Here is a 24,247-nt window from a genome sequence, read left to right as displayed (position 1 = left end):
CCAGCCCATTTATTTCTCTCTTTTCTTTCTCTTTCTCTCTTTCTCTCTCTTTCTTTCTTCCTTTCTTCCTTTCTTCCTTCCTTCCTTCCTTCCTTCCTTCCTTCCTTCCTTCCTTCCTTCCTTTCTTCCTTTCTTTCTTTCTTTCTTTCTTTTTTTAATTTGGTTTTTTGAGACAGGGTTTCTTTGTATGTAGTCCTGGCTGTCCTGGAACTCACTCTATAGACTAGGCTGGCCTAGAACTCACAGTGATCCACCTGTCTCTGCCTCCTGAGTACTAGGATTAAAGTGCCACCACCACCCAGCTACTTACATTTCCTACGAGATTCCAGCATTAAAATGTTTTTTGAGTTACAAAATAAATAAATACATAAAAGGTATTATATTTCATAATTTTATACCTAACAATTATGTCAACTTATTGGTTACCTAGTTCTCCTCATTAAAATATTTGAAGGATGTATTTTTGAAAATTGAAAAAGAGGCTTGCATATTATAATGAGGATTTCTTCCCAGGTAGTACATTATATGCTATAAAATATTTAAACTTGAGTTATGGTAAATATAAAAATGCTTATACTGCTAAAGCTTTGAAGTAGTTTGATAGTAACAAAACAATGATTTTATAAATTATGCTTTGCTTGATCCATGCTATGAAATATGCAACCATTAAGATGGCGGGGTGTTATGAAGCAATATGAGATGTTTATGATCTGTTAACTATCAAAAGCTAACTGCTTCACTTAGAATAATTATAATATTTAGCACTTAAACAGAAAGCTATACATTTTTATTTATTATATATAGAAAATGTCTAGACATATCACATCTACCTATGAACAGTGGTTCATGCTAATGAGGTTGGATTCAGAGAAATAGAAACTTTTATTTATAGAATTTTTTTATTATAAGCATGTATTAGTTTTGTAATTAAAATTTGATTTTACAAACTACACAGTTGAGCAGAGGTGCAATTTATATACTCATTGTAGAGGCATGGTCTGTGTCTAGTTTGCTAATGTTGCTGTATATATCCAGCTGCCTAGCCAAGACCCAGTCTACCACAATGTACAGCACTTTGATCAGCTTGGAAAACTTTCTTGTATTCTTCTACCTTACAGGACAATCCATGTTGGTTCTGCTTCTTAATTCTGAAACAGTGACTGCAGTAGATGGTAATCACAGGCCATTTGGTTTACATTTTTTATGTGGATACAAAATTGCAGTTGATTAGCTTTAGCTTTTGGCTGTCTCATTATGTAACAATAATCTTACTTTCATTTAATTTTCTGTGTTATTTTCTTTTCTCTCCTGGTATACAATATGAGGTATGTAGATAGGTAGGCTGTACAGCCAGCACAGCCTGGCTTCCAACTCTCTGTCCATTTGTCTCAGCCTCTCTATGCTGGGATGCTAGGCATGCTATATATAGCACACTAAGTTTTAGTTTGTTGCTGTTAATGAGTAGAATTTAATTAGGGTTTTTACTTTATGGGAACTAAGACAATTTTATCATTGTAGCCAAGAGTGACTATTTAGAATTGTGTAAGCAGTCTCAGAGTTAATTCTCATGGCGTGAGCTACTGTTCAGAGGTTGCTGCATGCCTTGGACATGAACTCTGTTTTAAAAGTGGCCCTTTGCCAATAGTATATTATGTAAGTTGTCTGTCTTCCTGCTTTGTTTTTCTAGTTTCTCTAGTGGGAACTAAAATCCTTTGCTGGCTGCAGGACCTGGGGTAGGGTGGTTCAGTAATTGATGAGAGCAGTGCATGTGCATTGTGTATATTTCACTAAGAGTTAGCAGTTCTTACCTGCTTCTAACTATTGATTTCAGAAATTTTGCTACCATTTGTTCCCTAAGCCAAAACAGTTTATGTTTTTATTGTTTTGTATTTTCATTGTTCTCTTTCTCTTTTTTTTTTTTGAGTTTTTTTCTTAAGTGTATTTGAAGACACAGAGATATATTTGAAGTATTTCCCCTTTTGGGCACCCATTTTTTCTTTTGATTTTTCGAGGCAGGTTTCCCTGGAACTCGCTTTGGAGACCAGGCTGGCCTCGAACTCACAGAGATTCACCTGCCTTTGCCTCACAAGTGCTGGGATTAAAGGTGTGTGCCACCACAGCCTGGCTTTCGTGCACCCTTTTAATCTGCCTTGTACTCATTAAGATTACTCTTTTGGTACCATGTAGGCACAGGTTCCACATTGCACAAAGTCTTCCTGCATGTCTCTCCTTTCTTAATTATTTTTATGTGTATGTGTGAAGGCCTGAGTGTGGAAGTCACAGGAGAACTTGCAGGAGTGGGTTCTGGGGATTGAGTACTTTTATCCACTGAGCCATCTTCTGCTCTCTCCTTAACTTTCCTGTTAACACTCTAGAAGGGTCTCATTTCATAAGAGGTTCTGAATTTGTGCTGTATGTATGTAGTTAGAGTTTTCCTGCCTGGCCCACAGTCAGGACAAATCTCTCTTACCTGCCAGTCCCACAGTTGCTCAGACCCAACCAAGAAAGCACACAGAAACTTATATTGCTTATAAACTGTATGGCCGTGGCAGGCTTCTTGTTATCTACCTTTTCTATCTTAAATTAACCCATTTTTGTTAGTCTATACTTTGCCACATGGCTTGTGGCTTACCAGTGTCTTTACATGTTGCTTGTCATGGTGGTGGCTGGCAGTGTCTCCCCAGCCTTCTACTTCCCAGAATTCTCTTCTCTCTTGTCCTGCCTATACTTCCTGCCTGGCCACTGGCCAATCAGAACTTTATTTACACAGAGCGACTATTTTATTTAAAACAGTTTGATTATAAATGCAATCTCTTTCTAAAGATAAAAAGGGGATATGATATAGATATGATAGGATGAAAGGGTAAATTAATGAACTTCTAAAAGAGCAACAACTCATTTAAAATGTTTTACATTGGTATAGATTTTAGTCTATTGATACAAACTTAAAGTTAATTTTGTTATACTGTGTGTATATTTCTACTCCTGTTTAAGGTATTATGTTTGTATAGCTCATTATAAATTGAAATGGATAATTAAAAATAGATTAATGATTAGTCATCTATGATAATCATACTCATAGCCATGTTAGTTAAGTCTTCTAGATATACATAGAGATATTTCAGATAGATAGGTAATCTTCAAATACTTCAAAGACCTACAGAATATGGCATTTAAAATACTTTTAAAATTTAGACTTTCTGGACAGTGAGACATGTCTGCTCCTGGCAGCACCAATTTACTTCAGAGAGGAGGATGGGCATTGAAGACACTTCATATGGAGTTTATCTTCACCTTGGCAAAAATAGCCATTTGGGCAAGAAACTGTTCTTGCCTGGACTGCTTGATCGACTGGACGTGCAGGACCCATAGAAAGGTGACCACTGAACTTTGCTTGACAAAATGGTCCTTCAGGTTCCTGCTTCACAGAGAAAACTGTCAGACATTCTACAGAACACTGAGAAAAGTGACCGAGAGACTCTAGCCCTGTGGGCTGAAGACAAATGCCCCAACTTTACAAAGGAACATTAGGTGACTGTCCAGGCTGCCAGCTGTCTCTGTCTACCCTGCAAGACTCCCAAAAGTTGCTTGTATCCTTTTCTCGTTTCTCAGGTAATATTATATCCTTCTGAGGTCTTTGATGTGGTTGAAGACTTGATAGGTATAATTTCCTCAGTTATGATACAAGATAAGTTAGATATAAAACTTTAGACTCACAAATATAAGATAGATAGGATATCTTCTTTAATATTGTAACTATAATTCTTACTTGATAATTGTTTTGTTATATGTAATTGTACTATGTAAAAGTTAAAACCTTCCTTAAAAAAAAAAAGAAAAGTGGAAGTGCTGTGGATATCGCTCTGTGTAAATAAAGTTCTGATTGGCCAGTGGCCAGGCAGGAAGTATAGGCAGGACAAGAGAGAAGAGAATTCTGGGAAGTAGAAGGCTGGGGAGACACTGCCAGCCACCGCCATGACAAGCAACACGTAAAGACACTGGTAAGCCACAAGCCATGTGGCAAAGTATAGACTAACAAAAATGGGTTAATTTAAGATAGAAAAGGTAGATAACAAGCAGCCTGCCACGGCCATACAGTTTGTAAACAATATAAGTTTTTGTGTGCTTTCTTGGTTGGGTCTGAGCAACTGTGGGACTGGCGGGTAAGAGAGATTTGTCCTGACTGTGGGCCAGGCAGGAAAACTCTAACTACATATGTAGGGCACGTAGGTGTTACAAAGATGAGACATCAGTTGTTGAGTCTGCAGTCAGGGAGCTCTGGAGCAAGTCATCCTGTTAGGCTTTCCATTTAGAAGTACAAGGAAAATGCCATTAGAGATAGACTAGGGAGGTCCGAGGTCATAGGGATTGGCAAATGTTTTATTTCAGTTATTTAAAGATGACTAGTTACTAGTAATGGCGGAGATGGGGAGCACAAGGGTGTGCTCGATAAGGAGAGAATAAAAGCAAAGGTGCAAAGGCATGAAAAGATGTGGTGAGCCTTGAAGAAAGTGCTCACATTTGACTACTGAGCTGGTTTTCAGAAGGGCAGGTGAAGTCAAGAAGTTGAGAGAGGCAGGCTAGGAAATGCCGAGGACTGTTTTGTTTTTACTAAAAGCATAGCAGCCCAAGACTAGTGACTAGAGCTGCAGCTTAGGAACGACACTGGCAGAAGTTACTCAGGAAATAGTGCCTCGTGAAATGAGTTAAGTGGTTGTATTGTAAGCATTTAAAAATAAATTGGGGGGGGGGGTGTTGGAGAGATGGCTCAGCAGTTAAGAGCCCTGATGGCTTTTCCAGAAGACCTGGGTTCAATTTCCAGCACCCACATGGAAGCTCACAACTGTCTGCAACTCCAGTCCCAGGGTATGGACACCCATGGCAAAACATCAATACACATTAAAAAAAAATGAAAAAAAAAAGATTTGTTAAAAAAAATAAATGGAAAGTTTAATCAAACTGTTATTCTCATAGTAAAAGAGTTTCTGAAGCTTATTATAAATATAAATTTATGTCCATATATTTAGCATTCATTGCATTTTTTAAAATCAGGTTACAACTGAAATTGCAAGAAATCTTTTTCACAAGAACATGAATTGCAAAGCTGTAGACCAGCTAGGCAGTTATTACTGTCTTTTAGTTCTAATAATATAGTAAATTTGATAATCTGAAAAGGCTTTTGCTGTACACTTTTAGGAATCCTAAATAGAGAGTAAAGTGTTTCATAAAATGCAAAGCCAATGAAGAACATGAGTGAAGTGAGGAGTTAATAAGAATAAACAGGACCAGCTAGAAGAACTTGAGCTAATATTAGGGAGCTGGGCTTTGGGAAAAGCTGGCTGATGGCTGGTTTTCCAAATGTATGGTTTTTGGTTTTTGCAATGGGTTTAATGCTAGCAATGAAGACTATCCAGCAGTCAGCCTAACATAGTAATTAGGAAGAAGGTCTCTCCTTGTAAGATCTAGATTTGAGGAAAAATCCTTCTCAGAATGCAGAATGGTTGCAGATCTGCCAGAGTCTTAGAGTTTTTTTTTCTGACTACTGCAGTTGTCTTGGAACCTTCAGTCTGGGAAATTGCCACAGACATTTGATTTTGTCAGTTCTTGAGAGGCATGGTGGAAATCAAACCCAACTGTTCTGTCTTCACATGTTCTGAATCCGTGCCACATACTTTTCACTTTACACTGTATCAGGAGTCAACCCACCGTGAGAAAACCGTATACAGTAAACGGCAGGGAAATTTCCCCTAAACTTCAATCGATTAGCTCTATCTGGTAGACATGGCTTTCTTAAAATTTTTAGGCATAAAAGACCTAAGAGGAAAAACAAGTTGATATAGAAATTAAGTATCATTGAAATTAAGCACTTGTTTCATAAGTTAAATTTAGATACAGCCTTCAAATGTATCTGTCTAGAGAAACTAAAAGAAAAAAATCACTGAACTAGCTGATAACTCAGAAAATTAACTACAATGCAGCAGAAACAAAGAACTTAGAAATGTGAAAGCAATTTAAGAACAGAAAGGAAAAGGCAGCCTGAGTTCCAGATGTAAAGAATAGAAATAATTGGTGAAAGACAGTAGTAAGTAAGAAAATGTGAGGACTAGGAACTCTCCACAATTGTAAAAGACAGCTTTAGGAACTACAAGCCTGAAGTCCCACGTGAAATAAAGCAAAACAAAACAAACAAAAACCAAAAAACTGAAAGCCTCCAAAAAATCTGTATCTAGACACTTGAGAATGAAACTGTGGACCTTTGAATGTAATTGCCCCCATAGGCTCATAGGTACTATTAGGAGGTGTGGCCTTGTTTGAAGTAGGTGTGTGGTCTTGTTGGAGGAAGTGTGTCACTGTGGACTAAAACCACCCCAATTAAATGTTTTTCCTTTTATAAGAGTTGCCATGGTCATGGTGTCTCTTCACAGCAGTAGAAACCCTCACTAAGACACCAACACCTATCTAATGCTGTAAAGAATAGATGAAGCAAACAAAGACAGAAGTTGGGAAACTGAGTAATGGGCTTAGGAGACCTATCAGATAGACACACCATGACTCTCACTTTGCAAAAGGGTTAGGCTTGTACAGAGTGTCTTAATCTGTGTTTTTGTAAATGCTGAAGATCAGATAATAAAGAACACCAGTTTGCTTCCCACAGTTCTAGAGGCTGGCAATTCTAAGACCAAGGTGCTGACACCTGGCTTTCCTGCTATGGCTTTCCTCATGTGATGGAGGGTATGAGCCTAAGTGAGAGGGAGCCCATTTCTGCAAACCCTAGAGCAGCCTCTATCCATTCATGAAGACAGAGATCCTATACTTATAGTACTGTTGTACTGAGAATTACAGTCTATAACTTGTGAACTTATGGAGACATCTGTAGACCATAGCTCTGAGCCTTCTAGTTTAGTTACTTTGGTATATTTCATTCAAGACTGAGCATGAAAAGACTTGCTTTCATGCCAAGAATTTAAGGCATATATAGGCAACAAATATTGCTTGGTATTTGTTGAGTTTGGAGTGACTGTGGTTCATCTATGTGTAGTTATTTCTACATCAGTAGAAGTGCCAGTTCTAAATCTTGAAATATGAAATGCTAAGGATATTTTGATGTTGTTCTTTGGTTTTTGGTGACTGGTTTCACTGTGGTGTTCAGTCTGCTCTTTTAACAAGTTTCCTTCCTGATATGTTGGGTCTACAAGTCTCATAGCACTGTGACTAACTGTGGGTTAAGATTGTCAGTTGCTAGCACATGGGGTGAGTTATACACGATGGCATGTTTTGAAGGTGGAGGAATAAGCCTCTTTAAGAAGTAGGCACAGAATGTGAATGCATGGGACCAGAAAGGTGTGAGGTTGATAAGTGCTGTGAGATTTGGTCATCAGCCATCTGAGGAGGGGAAAGATGGGAAACACTGGGTTTACTCCACAGTGAGTGGTGGCAACACCTGAGAAACACCATGAGCCAGAGAAGTTCATTAGGAATGCAGTGCACAGAACTGTTGAGTGTTGGTCAGGAAGAGTTTTCCCTGTTAGGAATGAGGCCAGGATTAGTGGTGTGAGGAAAGAAGGATCTGGATGTGAGAACGTGGACAACTGGAGGCTGAGCAGCAAATGAAGGAAGGATAATTTGTTTTCTTTTGTTTAGCTTAAAATATTCACAATTTATCACACAACAATATACCACTTTAGAAGTATTTTCAAAAACAAGTATTTTCATGCTTTAGGTTTTGAAGGCAGCAAAATCTATTTAATACTGTTATGAAAACAGTATTGCTTGTTAAATGACCAGCAGCTTCTCAGGCCACTTGCCTTCTTTCCACCAGAGGGCCCTCTTTTTCTTTTTCTTTCTTTATTTCAATTCTCTCTGTGTGGGGGGCTGGGGGTGTCAGAGGACAACGTGCAGAAATCAGCTGTCTCCTACCACATGGACCCAGGTCTATGGAATCCAGGACCCTGGCCCTGGCAGCAGCTGCCTTTGCCTGCCGAGTCAGCTCACCTGGTCCCTTTGTGTTTTCTTTTCTCAAGGGCCATTCTTTCACCTTTTCTTCCCTGCCTTTTAAACTGCTGCTTTGTATGCATCTTTCTCTTTCAGCATTTTCTTTGTGATTTTTTTCAGGGAAATTAAGACTTAACAGGCTATGTATAGGAAGTCTTTTAATAAAATTTTACTTTTTAAAATACTGTGTGTATTGATCATATCCATTCACTACTATCTGTAATGAAACATGTAAAAGTTTATGGCACTAGAAGAATATTATTCTTTTCTGTGTTTAAATATTCCTAGAGAGAACATAGAAAAGCAGCAGTGTGAAGTGACTGTTGGAGCACAGTGCGGCAATGCAGTATTGAGAGGAGCCCATGTCTACGTTCCAGGAATTGTGGCAGCTTCCAAATGTAGGTATAAGAGTTAGGGGACCCTACAATTCACAAGTGTGATCAGTTGGAATTTGCATACATTAACTCTGCCTTTGTTATGAATTTCCCAACATTTTCTGTGGAGGATTTTACCCTCTACAAATAAGTGTGATGGTTAATTTGAATTGTTATTGACACAGTGTAGAGGCATTTGGGAAGGGACTCAATGGAGGATTGTCTAGATCCCCTGGCTTGTGGGCATATCTGAGGTAGATTGTCATGATAATGCTAACTGGGGTGGGGAAGCTTGCCTGATACTGGCAGAATTCCTTAGAAAATGGGATCCTGGATTGTCTAGAAGTGGAGAAAGCAAGCTGAATGCTAGCTAGCATGTGTGCATTTATTAGTTGCTCTCTGCTCCTGACGGGATGTAATGTGACTAGCAGCTTCAAGTTCTTGCTGCCTTGATTTCCCCACAGTGATGGACTGGAACCTAGAACCATGAGCCATTGACCCTTTCTCCTTAAGTGGCTTTTGTCACAGCATTGGAAGTAGAACTTAAGACAATTAGGCATCCACATAAAGCTTTTTGTCACAGTTCTGCTTTTCCACATGAGAGCCATTATGGTGATATTTCTCTAGGGAACAGAGAAATATGGAATGTAAAATGATAGTGAAGGAGACTTAATGTTCATAGTTAAGAGCACTTGCTGCTCTTGCAGAGGACCAGAGTTCCCTTTCCACTATGTCAGGTTGCTCACAACTGCCTGTAACTAGCCTCTACAGGTTCCCTCGTACACATGGCACAAACATGGATGCTTATGTGCACAGACATGTTTTTACAAGAGGTAGTGAAGCTCCATTTTCTGTTCTTGGCTTCACTGCCTTAGAACCTCTATCTAGCTCAGGACATTTGTCTGGGTGATATCCAGAATCCTAGACAGTGGGATGAACTTGATGTTCTTCATGGGTTTACTTTGGAGATTCTGAATTGCATGTGCTTTGCTGCTTTAGTGGGACCTTATTGGGCTTGTATCAGGAAGCACTAGTTTAGATCTATTACAGACGTGTTCAGTTCCTGGACCTCACCCATCGCATGTATGATGATCTGGAAAATGATTGCTAGCATGGCACTGGCTTCTTTTTTAGTGTACGTATTTGTTGAATCTTTTTGTAGGCAACTTAGAATGTTGAGTCATGATACTAAGACTTATATAAAATAACTTTTACTTAGATTTGGGGGAAATAAGTCATCTAGGTGATACTTCCTGTGTAGTTGAAGATTTAGATCAATGAGTTGAGTACCATTTCTATGTTTGTAATTAAAATCACTTGTCCATTTAGATGTTAGGGAATACTTAAAAGCTAAGAGTTGAGTTGCTATTGAGGATTATGCTGAGATAATGAGCCAGTTTGGATTGTTTCTTGTCCATAATTGATGTGTCTGCAGATAACCATTTTAGCTTGAAGGATTTTCACTAGTTTGCCAAAGCATGGAATAACAGTCTGATTTTCTTCTTTAACTTAGTTATGAAAGCTGGAGATGTTATTTCCGTATATTCTGATATTAAAGGGAAATGTAAGAAAGGAGCCAAAGAATTTGATGGAACTAAAGTATTTCTTGGAAATGGAATTTCGGAACTAAGCCGTAAAGATATCTTCAATGGGATACCCGATCTGAAGTATGTCACCGAGCTCTGTGTGTGTGTGGGGGGGAATAGCATCCTTTCTGTGGTTCAAAAGCTCTAAAGAGTGAAAAGGTGTATTTTGTTTTACTACCTAAATTTTTAAATGACTTCAACTGGAAAAAATGAGCTCATATTTCCATGATTTGTGGAAAGAGCTCTTTTTTGGTCAAAAAGGGTAAGTAGTTAAAAACCAAAGCAGTAGAATGTTGACAAGGCTCAGGAATAGGGTGCAGTGCTGCTCTGCCTGAGGCCCTCGTTCAGTCCTCAGCAATGCAGAACAAAACAAAAAGCCCAGGTGAGTGACTGATCACATTGTAATTATTTAAGAATTTTACTTGTCCTTTTAGATTTTAATTGTTTAAACTTTGAAGAACAATACTTACCTTAATACAGAATTAGATTACTTACCTTTTCAAACATTCTCATTTTATCAAAGAAAAGTATAATTTTAATGTAAATCAAATATAAAAAAAAGTATTTTAAGCAAAAGTAAATTAGACTTGAATTGTAGCACTCATGAATGTTTGTCGTCAAAACTAAATGTTTCAATTTGTTCAAGCCACAGTGAAATAGAATTAGTTCTAAATCATATCTGGATGTTGATTGCACTAAGTAGATTGAAGCCGTAAACAAAGGAGGCCTGGATTTGCTTTCTTCAGCTTCTTTTAGGAGTGCCGTGGAGCGCCTTTACTCCAAATTTGGCAGCTGGCACATAATGCTAAGCACTGTGAATTGAGCTATTTAGAAGGGGGCCAGAGCCCTCATTCCTGGTCAGTTTGTCACATTGGAGCAGTTTTCCTATATGAATGAAATCAGTTCTCCTGAAGAAACAGATGATTAGCCTCTTAAGGCCTAAGAAAGAAAAACTTTGCAAATGGCTAGAATCTGGTTTTATTCTCTTTGGAATGTTTTGTTGATATAGTTATGTGTCTCTGTGTCTGTAGTAGGAAGTTGGTAGCTTTGACTGCCCACTTTAGTTGATGACTGCTCCTTAGTCTCTCATTTGATGCAGTGTTTCTAGTGATGTGCTGAACCGTGTTTGCTTTTCTGGTGGGAGTGAAAGGTAGCCATTCTTCAAAGAGCCTGTCAGTTTTCTCTGCCAGTGCTTGTAAGCTCTCCCCTGCTTTGATAGTTATGGAGTACGCCTCTCAGGTGCAGTGTTTGTCTTTGTGAATCACTGTACATCATGCCGCCATTCCTGTCCCAGCTCTTCCTGTCCCAGAAGCTCCACTGCCACTAGGGAAATGGGACAGAGGTAGAAAAGGTCAACTGGGGACAGTGTCAGCACTGGGTATACTGGGTATACTGGGTGTACTGGGCAGCTTTTCTTTAAAATGATGGGGTAGAGCAGGGTCCTGCCTTTGCCAGTGCTCAACATCATCCCGAGTGTCATTATTTTCTCTGTTTGTGCTACCAGAAGGATTAGAACGAAGCAATAAGAATTAGGTCTTATTTGCTTTTTAATTTATTGACCCCTCTGAAAGAACTTTTGTGCTTACTAAAATAGTTATGTAACTTTATTTATTTATTTGGATTACCTCTCCTATAAAATAAACTATCTACAGGACTGTATAATTTGTTGTTAAATAAAAGAAGTCTTAAAAATGAAGAACAGTTTATATTTGATGTGTCATAGTGGGTGTTCCTAGAAATATATACTATATAACTTATACAGACTAATGTTTAATTTCTTACTTTTTAGAGGTATAGGCATAAGAATGACAGAACCCATATATCTCAGTCCTTCATTTGACAATGTTCTACCCAGTTACTTATTTTTACAGGTGAGTAAAGTAAAATTGAGTGACATTGAAACACTCAGATGAATTATTAGAAATTATTTTTCTCTTTTATTGATATTCTTGTGTTCTCTTCATATTCTGACCTACCATTATCAGATACTAAGACAGTCTTACGAGCACTCTTTTCTTTTTCCTATATTAATTTTAATGCACTTATCTGTCCTCAGTGTCCAAAGGTGATTTAATGATGTGATATACTGACTGCTTTTCATCTCAGAAAGTTAGTCAGAAGTACTGATGTGGGTTCTAGCTGTAAGAGTAATATGCCAGTGGTTTGCTGCTGGCAGGTTTGTCTGCTTGTTGATGAAGTGCTGGGACATAATGAGCTTTTCAGTTTTTGGCTTCTTAAGAACATTCACAGACATCAGCTCATTTCAGTGCTGTTATTATTTTGTGAAGTAGAAATACTGAAGACTAGGTCTGTTGGGGTTCTTGGTCAAGTCAACTGCTAATAACTGGCAGCATCTGAAGTTAAAGCTGAATCCAGGAGCTCCATGCTTTCTTCTCTTCCCAGTATGAAATCAAAAGATCCTTTACAACTCAGGGAAAAACAGAAAGTGTTTGCTGTCACTTAACTTCCTCAGGGATGATGTAAAGTGTCAGGACCCACAGCCTTCTGCCTACTTGCTTGTGAATCACTTCAGGTGATTTTGTTTGCTTGCTTTCACTTGGTGTTTATTTATCAAAACACCCATGACTCACTGTGGGTGTTTTCTGTGCACCTTCACATTGCTGACAATGAAAAGAAGTCTTAATTTTCACTTTGGTAAGATAAAGGACCATAAGCCTCCTCATCACATAATTTAGTTTAGACTTTGGAAAGGAGAAATTGATATAGTACAAACTTATTTTACATCTCTTATGTTATACCAACTTCTGCTACCTTCCCTGATTTGGGACTTTGTATTCTTTTTTCAGTGTATGTATGTATGTATGTATGTATGTATGTATGTATGTATGTATGTATGTGTGCATTGTGGGTATGTGCTCCAAGTGCAGGTGCCAAGAGGCCAGAAGAAGGTGTTAGAGCCCCGGGAGCTGGAGTGGGGGTGATTGTGAGCTGCCTAATGTGAATGTTGGTAGCCAAACCAAGCTCCTCTTCAAGAACAGTACACTCTCTTAACTGCTGAGCTGCATCTCAAACCCCCTGGATTTCCAACTGTAAAAACAGCTCAGGGATGGTTATAAAATGTAAATCACAAAGACAATTTGTGGTCCATAATACCCATTCATGCCACAAAGTTATTGTTTGTCATTCTATAACAAAGGTATTAGACCACTGCTGGAATAAAGCTTTGTATTTGAGGATAGTTTAACTTTTCTCATTTTCCTAGTGGAAACTGTTTTATTACATGTAATATTACAATATTATATATAACTGGTCATTGATTGGCTAGTGAAACTGACTAAAAATTATAATAATGATTGCAGTTAATGTGTACTGAGTATTTACTTATGTTCCACAAGTGTTTCTTATATACTTCATGGACCACTTAAAAATCTCTAAGGTCATAGATAATGGAACAGAGGCTTAAAAAAGTAAAATATATAGCAGGCAGTGGGCTAAATGCTTGCCTCGCTGACTGTGAAACAGACAGAAATAGCAAAGCCAAAATTTGAACCCAGGTCTTTGGACCAAACTTGTGCTAGTTCTTTAGACATGGCTCCTGGAGACCTACACACACATTAGTACAAGGCTCGTTTAAGATGCAGGCCCTAGTCCAGTCTGAGCTGGTAGAGTGGAAGCTCTAAGTCAGCAGTTCTCATCCTGTGGGTTGCGACCCCTTTGGGGGTTGCATATCCGGTATCTTGCCTGTTCAATTTTTACATTATGATTCATAACAATAGCAAAATTACAGTTATGAAGGAGCAATGAAATAGTTTGATGGTTGGGGTCACCACAACATGAGGAACTGTATTAAAGGAGTGCAGCATTAGAAAGGTTGAGAACCAATGAGGGTCTAAGCAGTTTCTGTGTTTCCCAAGTATTCTAAATGCTGTTTTTATGGTTTGTGGCCAGAGTTTAGTTGGTCTAAAAACATCTGCTGATTTTTTTATAACAAATTTCTCTTTGCAAACTAGTTCAGATCTATCAGATTTTTTTCAAGTGAAAAAAATTTTCTATACAATATATTGTGATCATGTTTTCCCCCTCCTCCAACTCCCAACTTCTCCCATGTTTCCCCACCTCCATACCCTGCCCATATTTATGTTCTTTCTCTTTCAAAAAAAAACAAAACAAAACACCAAGCAAAAACAACAATAAACAACAACAAAACCGAGAAATATACCTCTAAAAAGCCCCACAAAACAAGCAAGCAACAGATCAGTAAGACACACACACATACACACCACACACACACACACACACACACACACACACACGCACGCACCACACACACATACACACATATGCACACACACACACCACACACACACACATACACACAGCACACATACACACCACACACACACCACACACACACACACACACACACACACACACACACACACACACACACACACCACACTTTAAAACAAAGCAAAATGAAACAAGAAGTCCACAGAAATACCATTGAGTTTGTTTTGTGTTAGCCAACTACTACTGGGCACAGGGCCTGCCATGGTATGTGATTTAAAAATACCCGATGAGACTCTGTTGGAGAAAATCAATTTTCCTTTACCTGCAGGTATCCATTGCAGATAGCTTCTTGGTTAGAAGTGAGGGCCCATGTCCACTTCCTCCTCTCAGTGCTGGGACCCTGTCAGTCCTGAATCTGTGAGGGTCTTTTGTGTGCCACCACAGTCTCTGAGTTCATATGTATATCAGTCCTGTTGTGTCTTGAAGAAACTTTCTGTGGCATCACTCTTAGTCTTTCTGTCTCCTCTTTTGCGTAGGTTTTAGAGCCTTGAGTGGGGAGGGCTTTGATGAAACATCTATTTAGGAATAAGTGTTTGAAAGTTGTGCAGTGTCTTCACACTGACCATCTATGCAAGAAGCTTCTCTGATGAAGGTTGAGCCAGGCACTGATCTATGGGTATAGCAGTGTGTCACTGTCTTTTATTATTCTGTTCCTTTAGCAGAAAAATGGTATTTATTAGTATGTATATATCTCTAGGTCCATGATCTGACTCAGGTTCTTGACAAGTTTAGTAGTGTTAAGTATGGGTCCCATTTTATGGACTGGGCTTGAAATCCAATAAGAAATTAGTTGGAACAATTGTGCCATTTTTGCACCAGTGTGTCTTGTAGGCAGATCAGTGTTTTAGGTTGTAAGATTTGCAGCTGGGTGATACTGATTACCTTTCTCCTTTAGTAGCATACAAAGTAACTTCTAGCACCGTGACTGCTAGTCAGTGGAGGTGAAGCTTCTAGTTAGGTACTAGCTTGACTTCTCAATTATTCAATGACATATGTAAGAGTTGTCTTAGTTAGGGTTTCTTTTGTCGTATATGATATGGCTTCACTGCCTAAGTTTGGCTGTCTTGAAACTGGCTCTGTAGACCAGGCTGGCCTCAAACTCAGAGATCCACCAGCCTCTGCCTCTGGAGTGCTGGGATTAAAGATGTGCACCACCACACCCTGCTCTAAACTTTTATTGAATTCCTTTTCACAAGTTGGAAAATTAGGTGAGTGACATCTTGCCCAGAGGTCACTACTCTCTTTATTCCATTTCTTAATCTGTTTGTCTCCTTGATCACAGGATTTAGCTCTATTCCACTTCCTGGTGCTTCCTTTCTCCTCAAATTGTACATTTCATTTTTTTCCCCTGCTCAGGTTGTTCCTTTTCATTATAAATCTTTATAAGCATGAACACTAATAACCACATGACAGAGTCTGTACTAGGCTGATTGAGATTTCCTCTTCCAACAAAATTAATCTAAATCTCTTCACTTTAGCCTCAGATAAACTCTTCAGACAAGGGCAAAAGCAGCTATATTCTTCACCAAAATATCACACAAGCAATCTCTAGGTCCTCACAGTTCAAATAACTCCCAGTACCACTGTCTTCCATGCTCCTGCTATTATGGCCCATAAAGCATTGCTTAAAGCATTCCACTGCTTTCCTAACTCAAACACCCAAAGACCAAATTCTTCCAAACAAAATCATGGTCAAGCCTATCACAGAAATGCCCCAGTCCCTGGTACCAACTTCTGTCTTAGTTAGGGTTTCTATTGCTGTGAAGAGACAACATGACCATGGTGATTCTTATAAAGGAAAAGATTTAATTGGAGTGGTTTACAGTTCAGAGGTTTAGTTCCTTATTGTGGCAAGACATGGCAGCATGCAGGCATACATGGTGCTGGAGAAGGAGCTGAGAGTCCTACATCTTGATCTGCAGGCAACAGGAAGTAAACTGAGACACTGTGCAGAGCATAGCTTGAGCATAGAAGACCTCAAAGCCCACCACCTCAGTGACACACTTCCTCCAACAAGGCCACATCTCCTAATAGTGCCTCTCCCTTTGGGGGCCATTTTCCTTCAATCCACCACAGTTGTCTTCAGCACTAGTGCTTTACTGTCAGGTTTTAAAAAACAGCCAATAGCCTTGGCAAGAGTCTGTGATGTTTACGAGTTCCTGTAGAGACCCTTTGGCAAAGGACATGACAAGAAGTAACCAATCCCTTGCACTGGATGTTTTACTTGGTGGCATAAGCTACCTAGTTGGGGCACTGTCTCCCTTATATTTGGTGTCAGCATTCAGATTACTCTTTTATATGTGTCTATCTTAGGAAGCTTCCACAGTAGTAGGTTTCTATATGTTTTTTTCAAAAGCCTTTTAGTGTTAGTTGTCCCTCCCCATGTCTCTGCCTTTACCCTTCACTCCCATCTCTGTCCCTATTTAATTCTCCTGTTCATTTTTCCTTTATCTCTCCATAACATTATATTCTGTTTCCCTTCCTTGGAAAGCCTTTCCCCTCTCCCCAGTCCCTTATGAGATACCTAACCTCTGTGTTACTTGTTTTGTAGCATACATTTCAAAAGCTTAAAAACTAACATCCACATGTAAGAGAAAACATAGACTATTTATCTTCTGGGATCTGAGGTTCCCTCATTCAGGATGATTTTTTTTTCCAGCTTTATTCATTTATCAGATGAACATCTAGACTGTTTCCAATTTCTGGCTGTTATGAATGGAGCAGCAGTTAACACAAATGAGCAAGCATCTCTGTAAGTAGCATGTAGAGTCCTTTGGCTGTATGCCCGAGAGTAGAATAGCTGGATCTTGTGGTATGTCAATTTTCAGCTTTCTGAGGAACCTCCATACTGATTTCCATAGGGTATGTACCAGTTTTCACTTCTACTAGCAATGAATAAGTGTTTCCCTCTCCCTACAACCTCACCAGTGTGTGCTGTCATGTCTTCTATTGACCTTGGGCACTGACTTGGGTAATTTGAAGTCTCACAGTAGGGTTTTTTTCCCCCAAGACAGAGTTTCTCTGTGTAGCTTTGGAACCTGTCCTGGAACTTGCTCTGTAGACCAGGCTGGTCTCGAACTCACAGAGATCCTCCTGCCTCTGCCTCCCAAGTGCTAGGATTAAAAGCATGAGCCATCACCACCCAGCTGTCTCACAGTAGTTTTAATCTACATTTCCCTGATGGCTCAGGAAATTGAACATTTCTTTATGTGTTTCTCAGCCACTTGGTGTTTCATCCTTTGTGAATTCTGTTTAGACTGATACCTGATTTTTTTTAATTGGGTTATTTGTTTTTTTTATGTTCAGTTTTTTAGTTCTTTGTATATTCTAGATGCTTAGCCCTGTATTAGATGTATCTTTTTCCACTCTGCAGGCTGCTGCTTTGTCTAAATGATGGTGTCTGGCTGTACCGAAGCTTTTCAGGTTCATGAGGTCCCATTATTAATTGTTAGTCTTAATGCCTGTGCTATTGGTGTCGCGTTCAGAACATCCTTCCTTGTGCCAATGAGTTCAAGAGTATCCCCACTTTCTCTTCTATCAGATTCAGAGTATCTGGTCATCTGTTGAGGTCTGTGGTACATTTGTGTAGTTAGAGTTTTCTATACTTCCTGCCTGGCCACTGGCCAATCAGAACTTTATTTACACAGAGCGATAACCACAGCACGTTTGGACTTGAGTTAGAGGCATGAGGATAGATGTGGATGTACTTGCATTCTTCTGCATGCAGCCGTCCAGTTTGACTGGCGCCGTTTGTTGAAGATGCTGAATTCCTCCAGTGTGTATTTCTGGCTTCTTTATGAAAAACAAGGTGTCCATAGGTGTGTGAACTTACGTCTGGGTCTTCAGTTCAGCTCCTTAGATAAACATGTCTGTTTTTATGCCAGTACCATGCTGTTGTTGTTGTTATAGCTCTGTAGTCTAATTTGAGATCAGAATAGTTTTACCTCCAACAGTTCTTTTATTATTCAGCATGTGTGTGTGTTTCCATATGAAGTTTAGAATTGCTTTTTCAACTTCTGTGAAAAATTGTATTCCAATTTTTACGGGGATTGCCTTGAATCTATAGATTGTTTTTAGTATAATGGCCATTTTCACATTTCTTAATCCTTCTATTCCATGAGTATGGGAGATCTTTCCTTTTTGTTTTTCTGAGACAGGGTTTCTCTGTGTAGCTTTGCGCCTTTCCTGGAACTCACTTTGTAGCCCAGGCTGGCCTCGAACTCACAAAGATCCGACTGGCTCTGACTCCTGAGTGATCTTTTCATCTTCTGATGTCTTCTTCAATTTTTTCTTCAATGTCTTAAAGTTTTTATTTTACTTGTCTTTAACTTTCTTGGTTAGAGATGTCCCAATTTATTTTATTTACTTACTGAGGCTTATGAAAGATGTTGTTTCCCTGATTTTTTTTTCTCAGTTTGTCATTTATATATAGGAAGGAAACTGATTTTATGTGTTAATTTTGTACCCTGCTATTTTCTTGAAAGTGTTTATCAGCTCTAGAAGTTTCCTGGTGGAATTTTAAGGCTTTTTTTTTAATGTGTAAAATAATTTCATCTGTAAATAAAGATATTTTGACTTGTTCCTTTCCAATTTGTACCTTCAGATGTCTTATTGTTCTAGCTAAGAGTATATTGACTTTAAGGAGTATATTGAATGGGTTTAGAGAGAGTAATCTTGGTTTTTCTTTTTTTTTCTTTTTTTTTTTTTTTGAGCTGAGGATCGGACCTAGGGCCTTGCGCTTGCTAGGCGAGTGCTCTACCACTGAGCTAAATCCCCAACCCGAGAGAGTAATCTTGTTCCTGATTTTAGTGGAAATGCTTTGAATCTCTGTTGAAGTTGATATTGGCTGTAGGCTTGCTGTAAATTACCTTTATTACATTGAGGTATGTCTCTTATATTCCATATTTTGCTAGGACTTTTGTCATGAAGGGTTGTTGGATTTTGTCAGAGATATTTTCTGTATCTAATGAGATGGTCCTATGGATTTTTTCTTTCAGTATGTTAATGTGGTGGATTACATTTATTGATTTACATAGGTTGAAACATCTCTTTATCTTAGGGATGAAGCCAACTTGATCATGTTAGAAATCTTTTTGATGTGTTCTTGGATTAGGTTTGCAAGTACTTTATTGAGAATTTTTGCATCCCTTAGTGTTCATAAGGGATATTGGGCTATAATTTAATTTTGGTTGGGTATTTGTATGGTTTTGGTATCAGGATAATAGTAGCTTCACAAAAAGAAATAGGAAATGATCCTTCTGTTTCTTTTTTTTGCAGAATAATTTGAGGAGTATTGGCATTAATTGTTTTTTGAAGGTGTGGTAAAATTCTACACTACTGAATCCAACTGTTCCTGGGTTCTTCTGGTTCTGAGACTTCTGTTTCACTAAGGCTTATGAGTCTATTTAAGTTGCTTATTTGATTTTTATTTAAATTTGGTTGGTCATATATCAAGAAATTCTTTGATATTTTTTCAGTTTTTCAGTTTGGTAGAATACAGATTTTTAAAATATGTCCTATAAATCTCTGAATTTCTTTGATGTCTGTTGTCATGTCCCACTTTTCATCTCTAGTTTTATTAATTTGGATCTTTTCCCCGTTAATTTTAGTTAATTTGGCTAGAAAATTGTCAATCTTCTTGATTTTTCTCAAACTCTTCATTTATTTTTTTTCTTATTTCATTTCATTGATTTTAACACTGGGTTTGATTACTTCTTACCATCTGTTTTTGTATGTTAGGTTTTCTTATTGTTCTTGGGCGTTTGGGTGTGTTTCTATGTCACTACTATGACATCTCTCCAGATTTTTTATGTAGGTACCTAATACTATGAACTTGACTCAGAACTGCCACCATTGTGCCCCACAAGTTTGGGGTGTGTATTGTATTCATTTTCATTCGCTTCTAAAAAGTTTTACATTTCCTTCTTAATTTCTGTCTTGACCCATTTTTTTCATTTGGTAGTGAGTTGTTTCCACAGGTGTGTATACGTTCTGTTGTTTGTGCTGCTGTTGATATCCTGCTTTTATCCATGGTGGTCAGATAGAATGATGGGCATTATTTCAGCTTTCTTATATCTGTTAAGACTTGTTTTATTTCCGAGTGTGTGGTCAGTTTTGGAGAAAATTCCATGAGGTGCTGAGAAGGTATATTCTTTTGTGTTTGGGTGAAATGTTCTGCAAATATCTGTTAGATCCATTTTGTTTATAATGTCAGCATTTTTCTATTTAGTTTTAGTCTGGATGACCTGTCTGTTGGTGAGAATAGGGTATTGAAGTCTCCCATCATTACTGTGTGAGGGTCAGTATGTTATTTTAGCTGTAATATTGTGTCTTTTATGAATGTTGGTGCCCTTGTGTTTGGTACATAAATATTTAGAATTGCAATATTCTTATGGTATATTTTCTACTTAATGCATATGTAGTCTATTTCCCCATCTCTTTTGATTAGTTTTTGTTTGAAATTCATTTTGTTATTAAAATTGCCACACTTGCTCCTTGGGTTTGCTTTTCTAGAATTCCCTTTTCCATCCTTTTACCCTGAGGTCATGTCTATCCTTGATGATCCTTGTTGGATGAAGCAGAAAGGTGGATTGGTTTCCTAATCCAATCTGTCAGGCTGTGTCTTTTGACTGGGAAATTGAGACCATTAATATTGAGGATTATTAATGAAGAGAGTTTCTTGATTCCTATTACTTTGTTTTTCTGGTGTTCATTTTTTCCTTTCTAATTTATTGTTACAGAATTGTTTATTCCTTGTGTTTGTTCTCTTGGGTCTAGTTAACCTTTTCGGACTGCAGGTTTCCTTCTAGTGCCTCTGTAAAACTGAAATGATTGATAGAAATTGCTTATTTTCGTGTTTCTGTGTGTATATGTGTGTGGAGTATTTTTCTTTATCAGTTGCAATTGGTAGTTTTTGTTGCTTGTGCTTTCGGGACTGTTATCTCTAGTCTCTCAGTTTGTAGAACATCTGTCCAGGCCCTTCTGGCTTTTAGAGTTTCTATCGAGAACTCAGGCATTATTTTTATTAATGGTCTTTAAATGATTATTATTATTATTTACATTCTGACTGTAGTTTCCCCTCCCTCCTCTCCTCCCAGCCCCTACTTCCCACCTCCTCTCTCCGCGCCCCCATCTACCCCTCCTCTGTTTCGATTCAGAAAAGGGAAGGTCTCCCATGGAGATCAACCAAACATGGCATATCCATTTACAGTAGGACTAGGCACCTCCCCTTGTATTAAGGCTGGTCAAGGTGACCCCCATATGAGGAATAGCACTCCAAAAGCCAATAAAGGAGTCAAAGACAGCCCCTGCTCCCACTGTTAGGAGTCCCCAAAGAAGACCAAGCTACATGACTGTAACATATGCAGAAGACCTAGGTCAGCCCCATGCAGGCTCCCTGGTTGTCGGTTCAGTCTCTGTGAACCCCCGTGAGCTGGTTGATTCTGTGGGTTTTCTTATGGTGTCCCTGACCCTTCTGGTTCTTCCTCACTGTCTTCCCACAGGATTCTGAAAGCTCCACCTAATGTTTCTGTCAGTTGCTGGATGAAGTCTCTCTGATGACAATTGGCTAGGCACCAGTCTGGCACAGGAGATGGCCAGTCCAGGCTACATACCTGCTATTGCTACATGTCTAAGCTGGGGTTATCCTTGTAGATTCCTGGGAGGTTCCCTTCCACCAGGTTTTTAGCTGACCTGGAAATGCTCTTTCAGTATTCTCCTCCTCCATCCCCACCCACAACCTGATCACTCACGCTCTCATCCCTACCCGCCCTCAGTCTACTCATGAAATCTCTTCTAGCTACCCTTCCCAAGGGGATCTGGAGCCCTTCCTGTTGCTTAGCTTCTCTGGGTCTGTGGACTGTAGCATGGTTATCCTTTACTTTACAGTTAATATCTAATTATAAGTGAGTACATACTGTGTTTGTCTTTCTGGGTCTGGGTTATCTCACTCAGGATGATGTTTTTTTACTTCCATCCATTTGGTCAGGTGTTATTCTAATGGACCTGTGTTATATGTGATTGGTCTTCTTTCCTTTTAGCATTTAATATCCTTTGTTGTGTACATTTAGTGTTTTATTATTTTTTTCTGGTCCTATTTAGTGTTCTGCATGCTTCTTGTACCTTGATAGGCACTTTCTTCTTTAGATTGGGGAAATTTTCATCTATGGTTTTGTCAGAAGTATTTTCTGTGGTTTTGATGTGTCTTTTTTTTTTTCTTCCTTCCTCTTTCTTCCTATTATTCATGAGTTGGGTTTTTTCATAGTGTCCCGGATTTCCTGACTTTATTCCTGGATTTATTTATTTATTTATTCATGTTTCTGTTTGTTTGTTTGTTTGTTTATTTATTTATCTATCTATCTATCTATCTATCTATTTATTTCTTTATCCATCCATCCATCCATCCATCCATCCATCCATCCATCTATCTATTTATTTATTTATTTATTTGTTTATTTATTTGGTTTAATGTTTCCTTTGGCTGAGTTGTTCAACTCCTACATGGTCTTCAATACCTGAAACTCTATCCATGTCATGTAATCTGTTGTGAGGCTTACCTCTGAGGTTTCTGTTTGACTTCCTAAGTTTTTCATTTTACAGTGTTTTTTTTCAGTTTGTGTTTTCTTTAGTGATTGATTCTGTTTCTACTTTCATGTCTTGAAATGTTTTCAGTATTTCATTCAACTGTTTATGTCTGCATTAAGACATTTGTTCATATCTTCTTAAGGTCCTTGAACACATTCATAACTCATATTTAAAAGTCCTTGCTCTATGCTCAGCTAAATTGCATGTTTCAGGGTCTACTGCAGTAGGTTGCTGGATTCTGGAGAAGACACTTATCTTGGCTATTCGTGTTGGTGTTTTTGCTGTAAACTAGGCATGCTTAAGGTGTTTCTTGGCATAGATATCTGGTCTTGTCTTTGTTGGGTGGGTGTTTCCTTCTTTGGTGCATTTGCCCACTCTGGATCCTCAGCAAGTGTGGTACAGTGAGGCCACAGTGGAGAGTGTCGGCAGCTGGAAGAAAGTCTGAGAGGGCAGTAGTGAAAGAGCCAGGCCGCTGGGCATTGCACTAGGAGGTGACATGGGAGGAGGGCTACCTCAAGGCAGGCTGCACAGAGCTCATGTGAAAGGAAGGGGCTCCTATGGGCAGCAGGGCTAGCAGGGAGTCTGAGAGCTCAGGATGGAGGCAGGGAAGGATAGTGAAAATGGCCTATCTGCATCGCAGCACAGTGTAGCTACTGTGTTTCTTTTCTTTTCTTTTTTTTTTTTTTTTGCCAGACCTGAGGACCAAACCCAGGGCCTTGCACTTGCTGGGCAAGCGCTCTACCACTGAGCTAAATCCCCAACTCCTCTACTGGGTTTCTTAACTACCAGGTTCTTAACTAGACCTTGTTTGATCTAGGAGAACCTAAATAGGTTGGTTGAATCTAGGCCAGAATCAGAAGACAATAGTTTCCTTAAGGAGTTTAAAAAAAAAATCTGAAGAGTAACTTTTACCTAAAATTACATTTATATATTCATAATTTTGGAGGGGGCATTTGCTGCTATGGTCCATGTGTAAAGGTCAGAGGACAGCTTCTTCCACCATGTGGGACTGGAGGATTGAACTCCGGCCATCTGGCTTAGTGACAAGCCATTTTACCTGCTGAGCCAAATCTCAATGGTCCACATTTAAGATGTAGAATTTAAAAAAAAATCATTATCATCGTTGTTTAATTCTTAAAGATGTACTAGATTGTGACAAACGGAAAAGTTTCACGGTTGTGCAAAATGGTACAAGAATACAGGTGGCTTTTTAGACAGGTGTGAACATTCTAGTGACTGTGGTATTCACAGTTGATTAATGGGTAGACACTGAAAGTGCGGTAGAGGCACCATGTCAGTCTGAGAGGTTTTATATTTTTAAATACTATTCTTAAAACACTAGCCTCAAATCACCTAGGGAGGCTGAGGCAGAAGGTGAATATTGTTATGTTGTCCTGGGTG

The 24,247-nt window shown here is 38.8% G+C and overlaps 1 protein-coding gene across 5 annotated transcripts in view; it reads left to right on the top strand.

Moving 5' to 3' along the window:
* Nsun6 (NOP2/Sun RNA methyltransferase 6) overlaps positions 1-24,247 on the top strand; it is a 72,286-nt gene that overhangs the window by 8,088 nt on the left and 39,951 nt on the right. For all 5 annotated transcript variants that reach the window (XM_036187226.1, XM_036187228.1, XM_036187227.1 and 2 more), the window contains 3 exons: positions 8,281-8,390; positions 9,880-10,033; positions 11,742-11,823. In XM_036187226.1, the coding sequence (XP_036043119.1) occupies positions 8,281-8,390; positions 9,880-10,033; positions 11,742-11,823 (346 nt within the window). The remainder of the gene's footprint in view (positions 1-8,280; positions 8,391-9,879; positions 10,034-11,741; positions 11,824-24,247) is intronic.

The sequence above is a fragment of the Onychomys torridus genome, chromosome 5 (assembly GCF_903995425.1).
Source record: "Onychomys torridus chromosome 5, mOncTor1.1, whole genome shotgun sequence".
NCBI classification, from domain to species: domain Eukaryota; kingdom Metazoa; phylum Chordata; class Mammalia; order Rodentia; family Cricetidae; genus Onychomys; species Onychomys torridus.
Note: the sequence above shows the minus strand (reverse complement) of the source record. Positions and strands in the feature narration are given on the sequence as shown.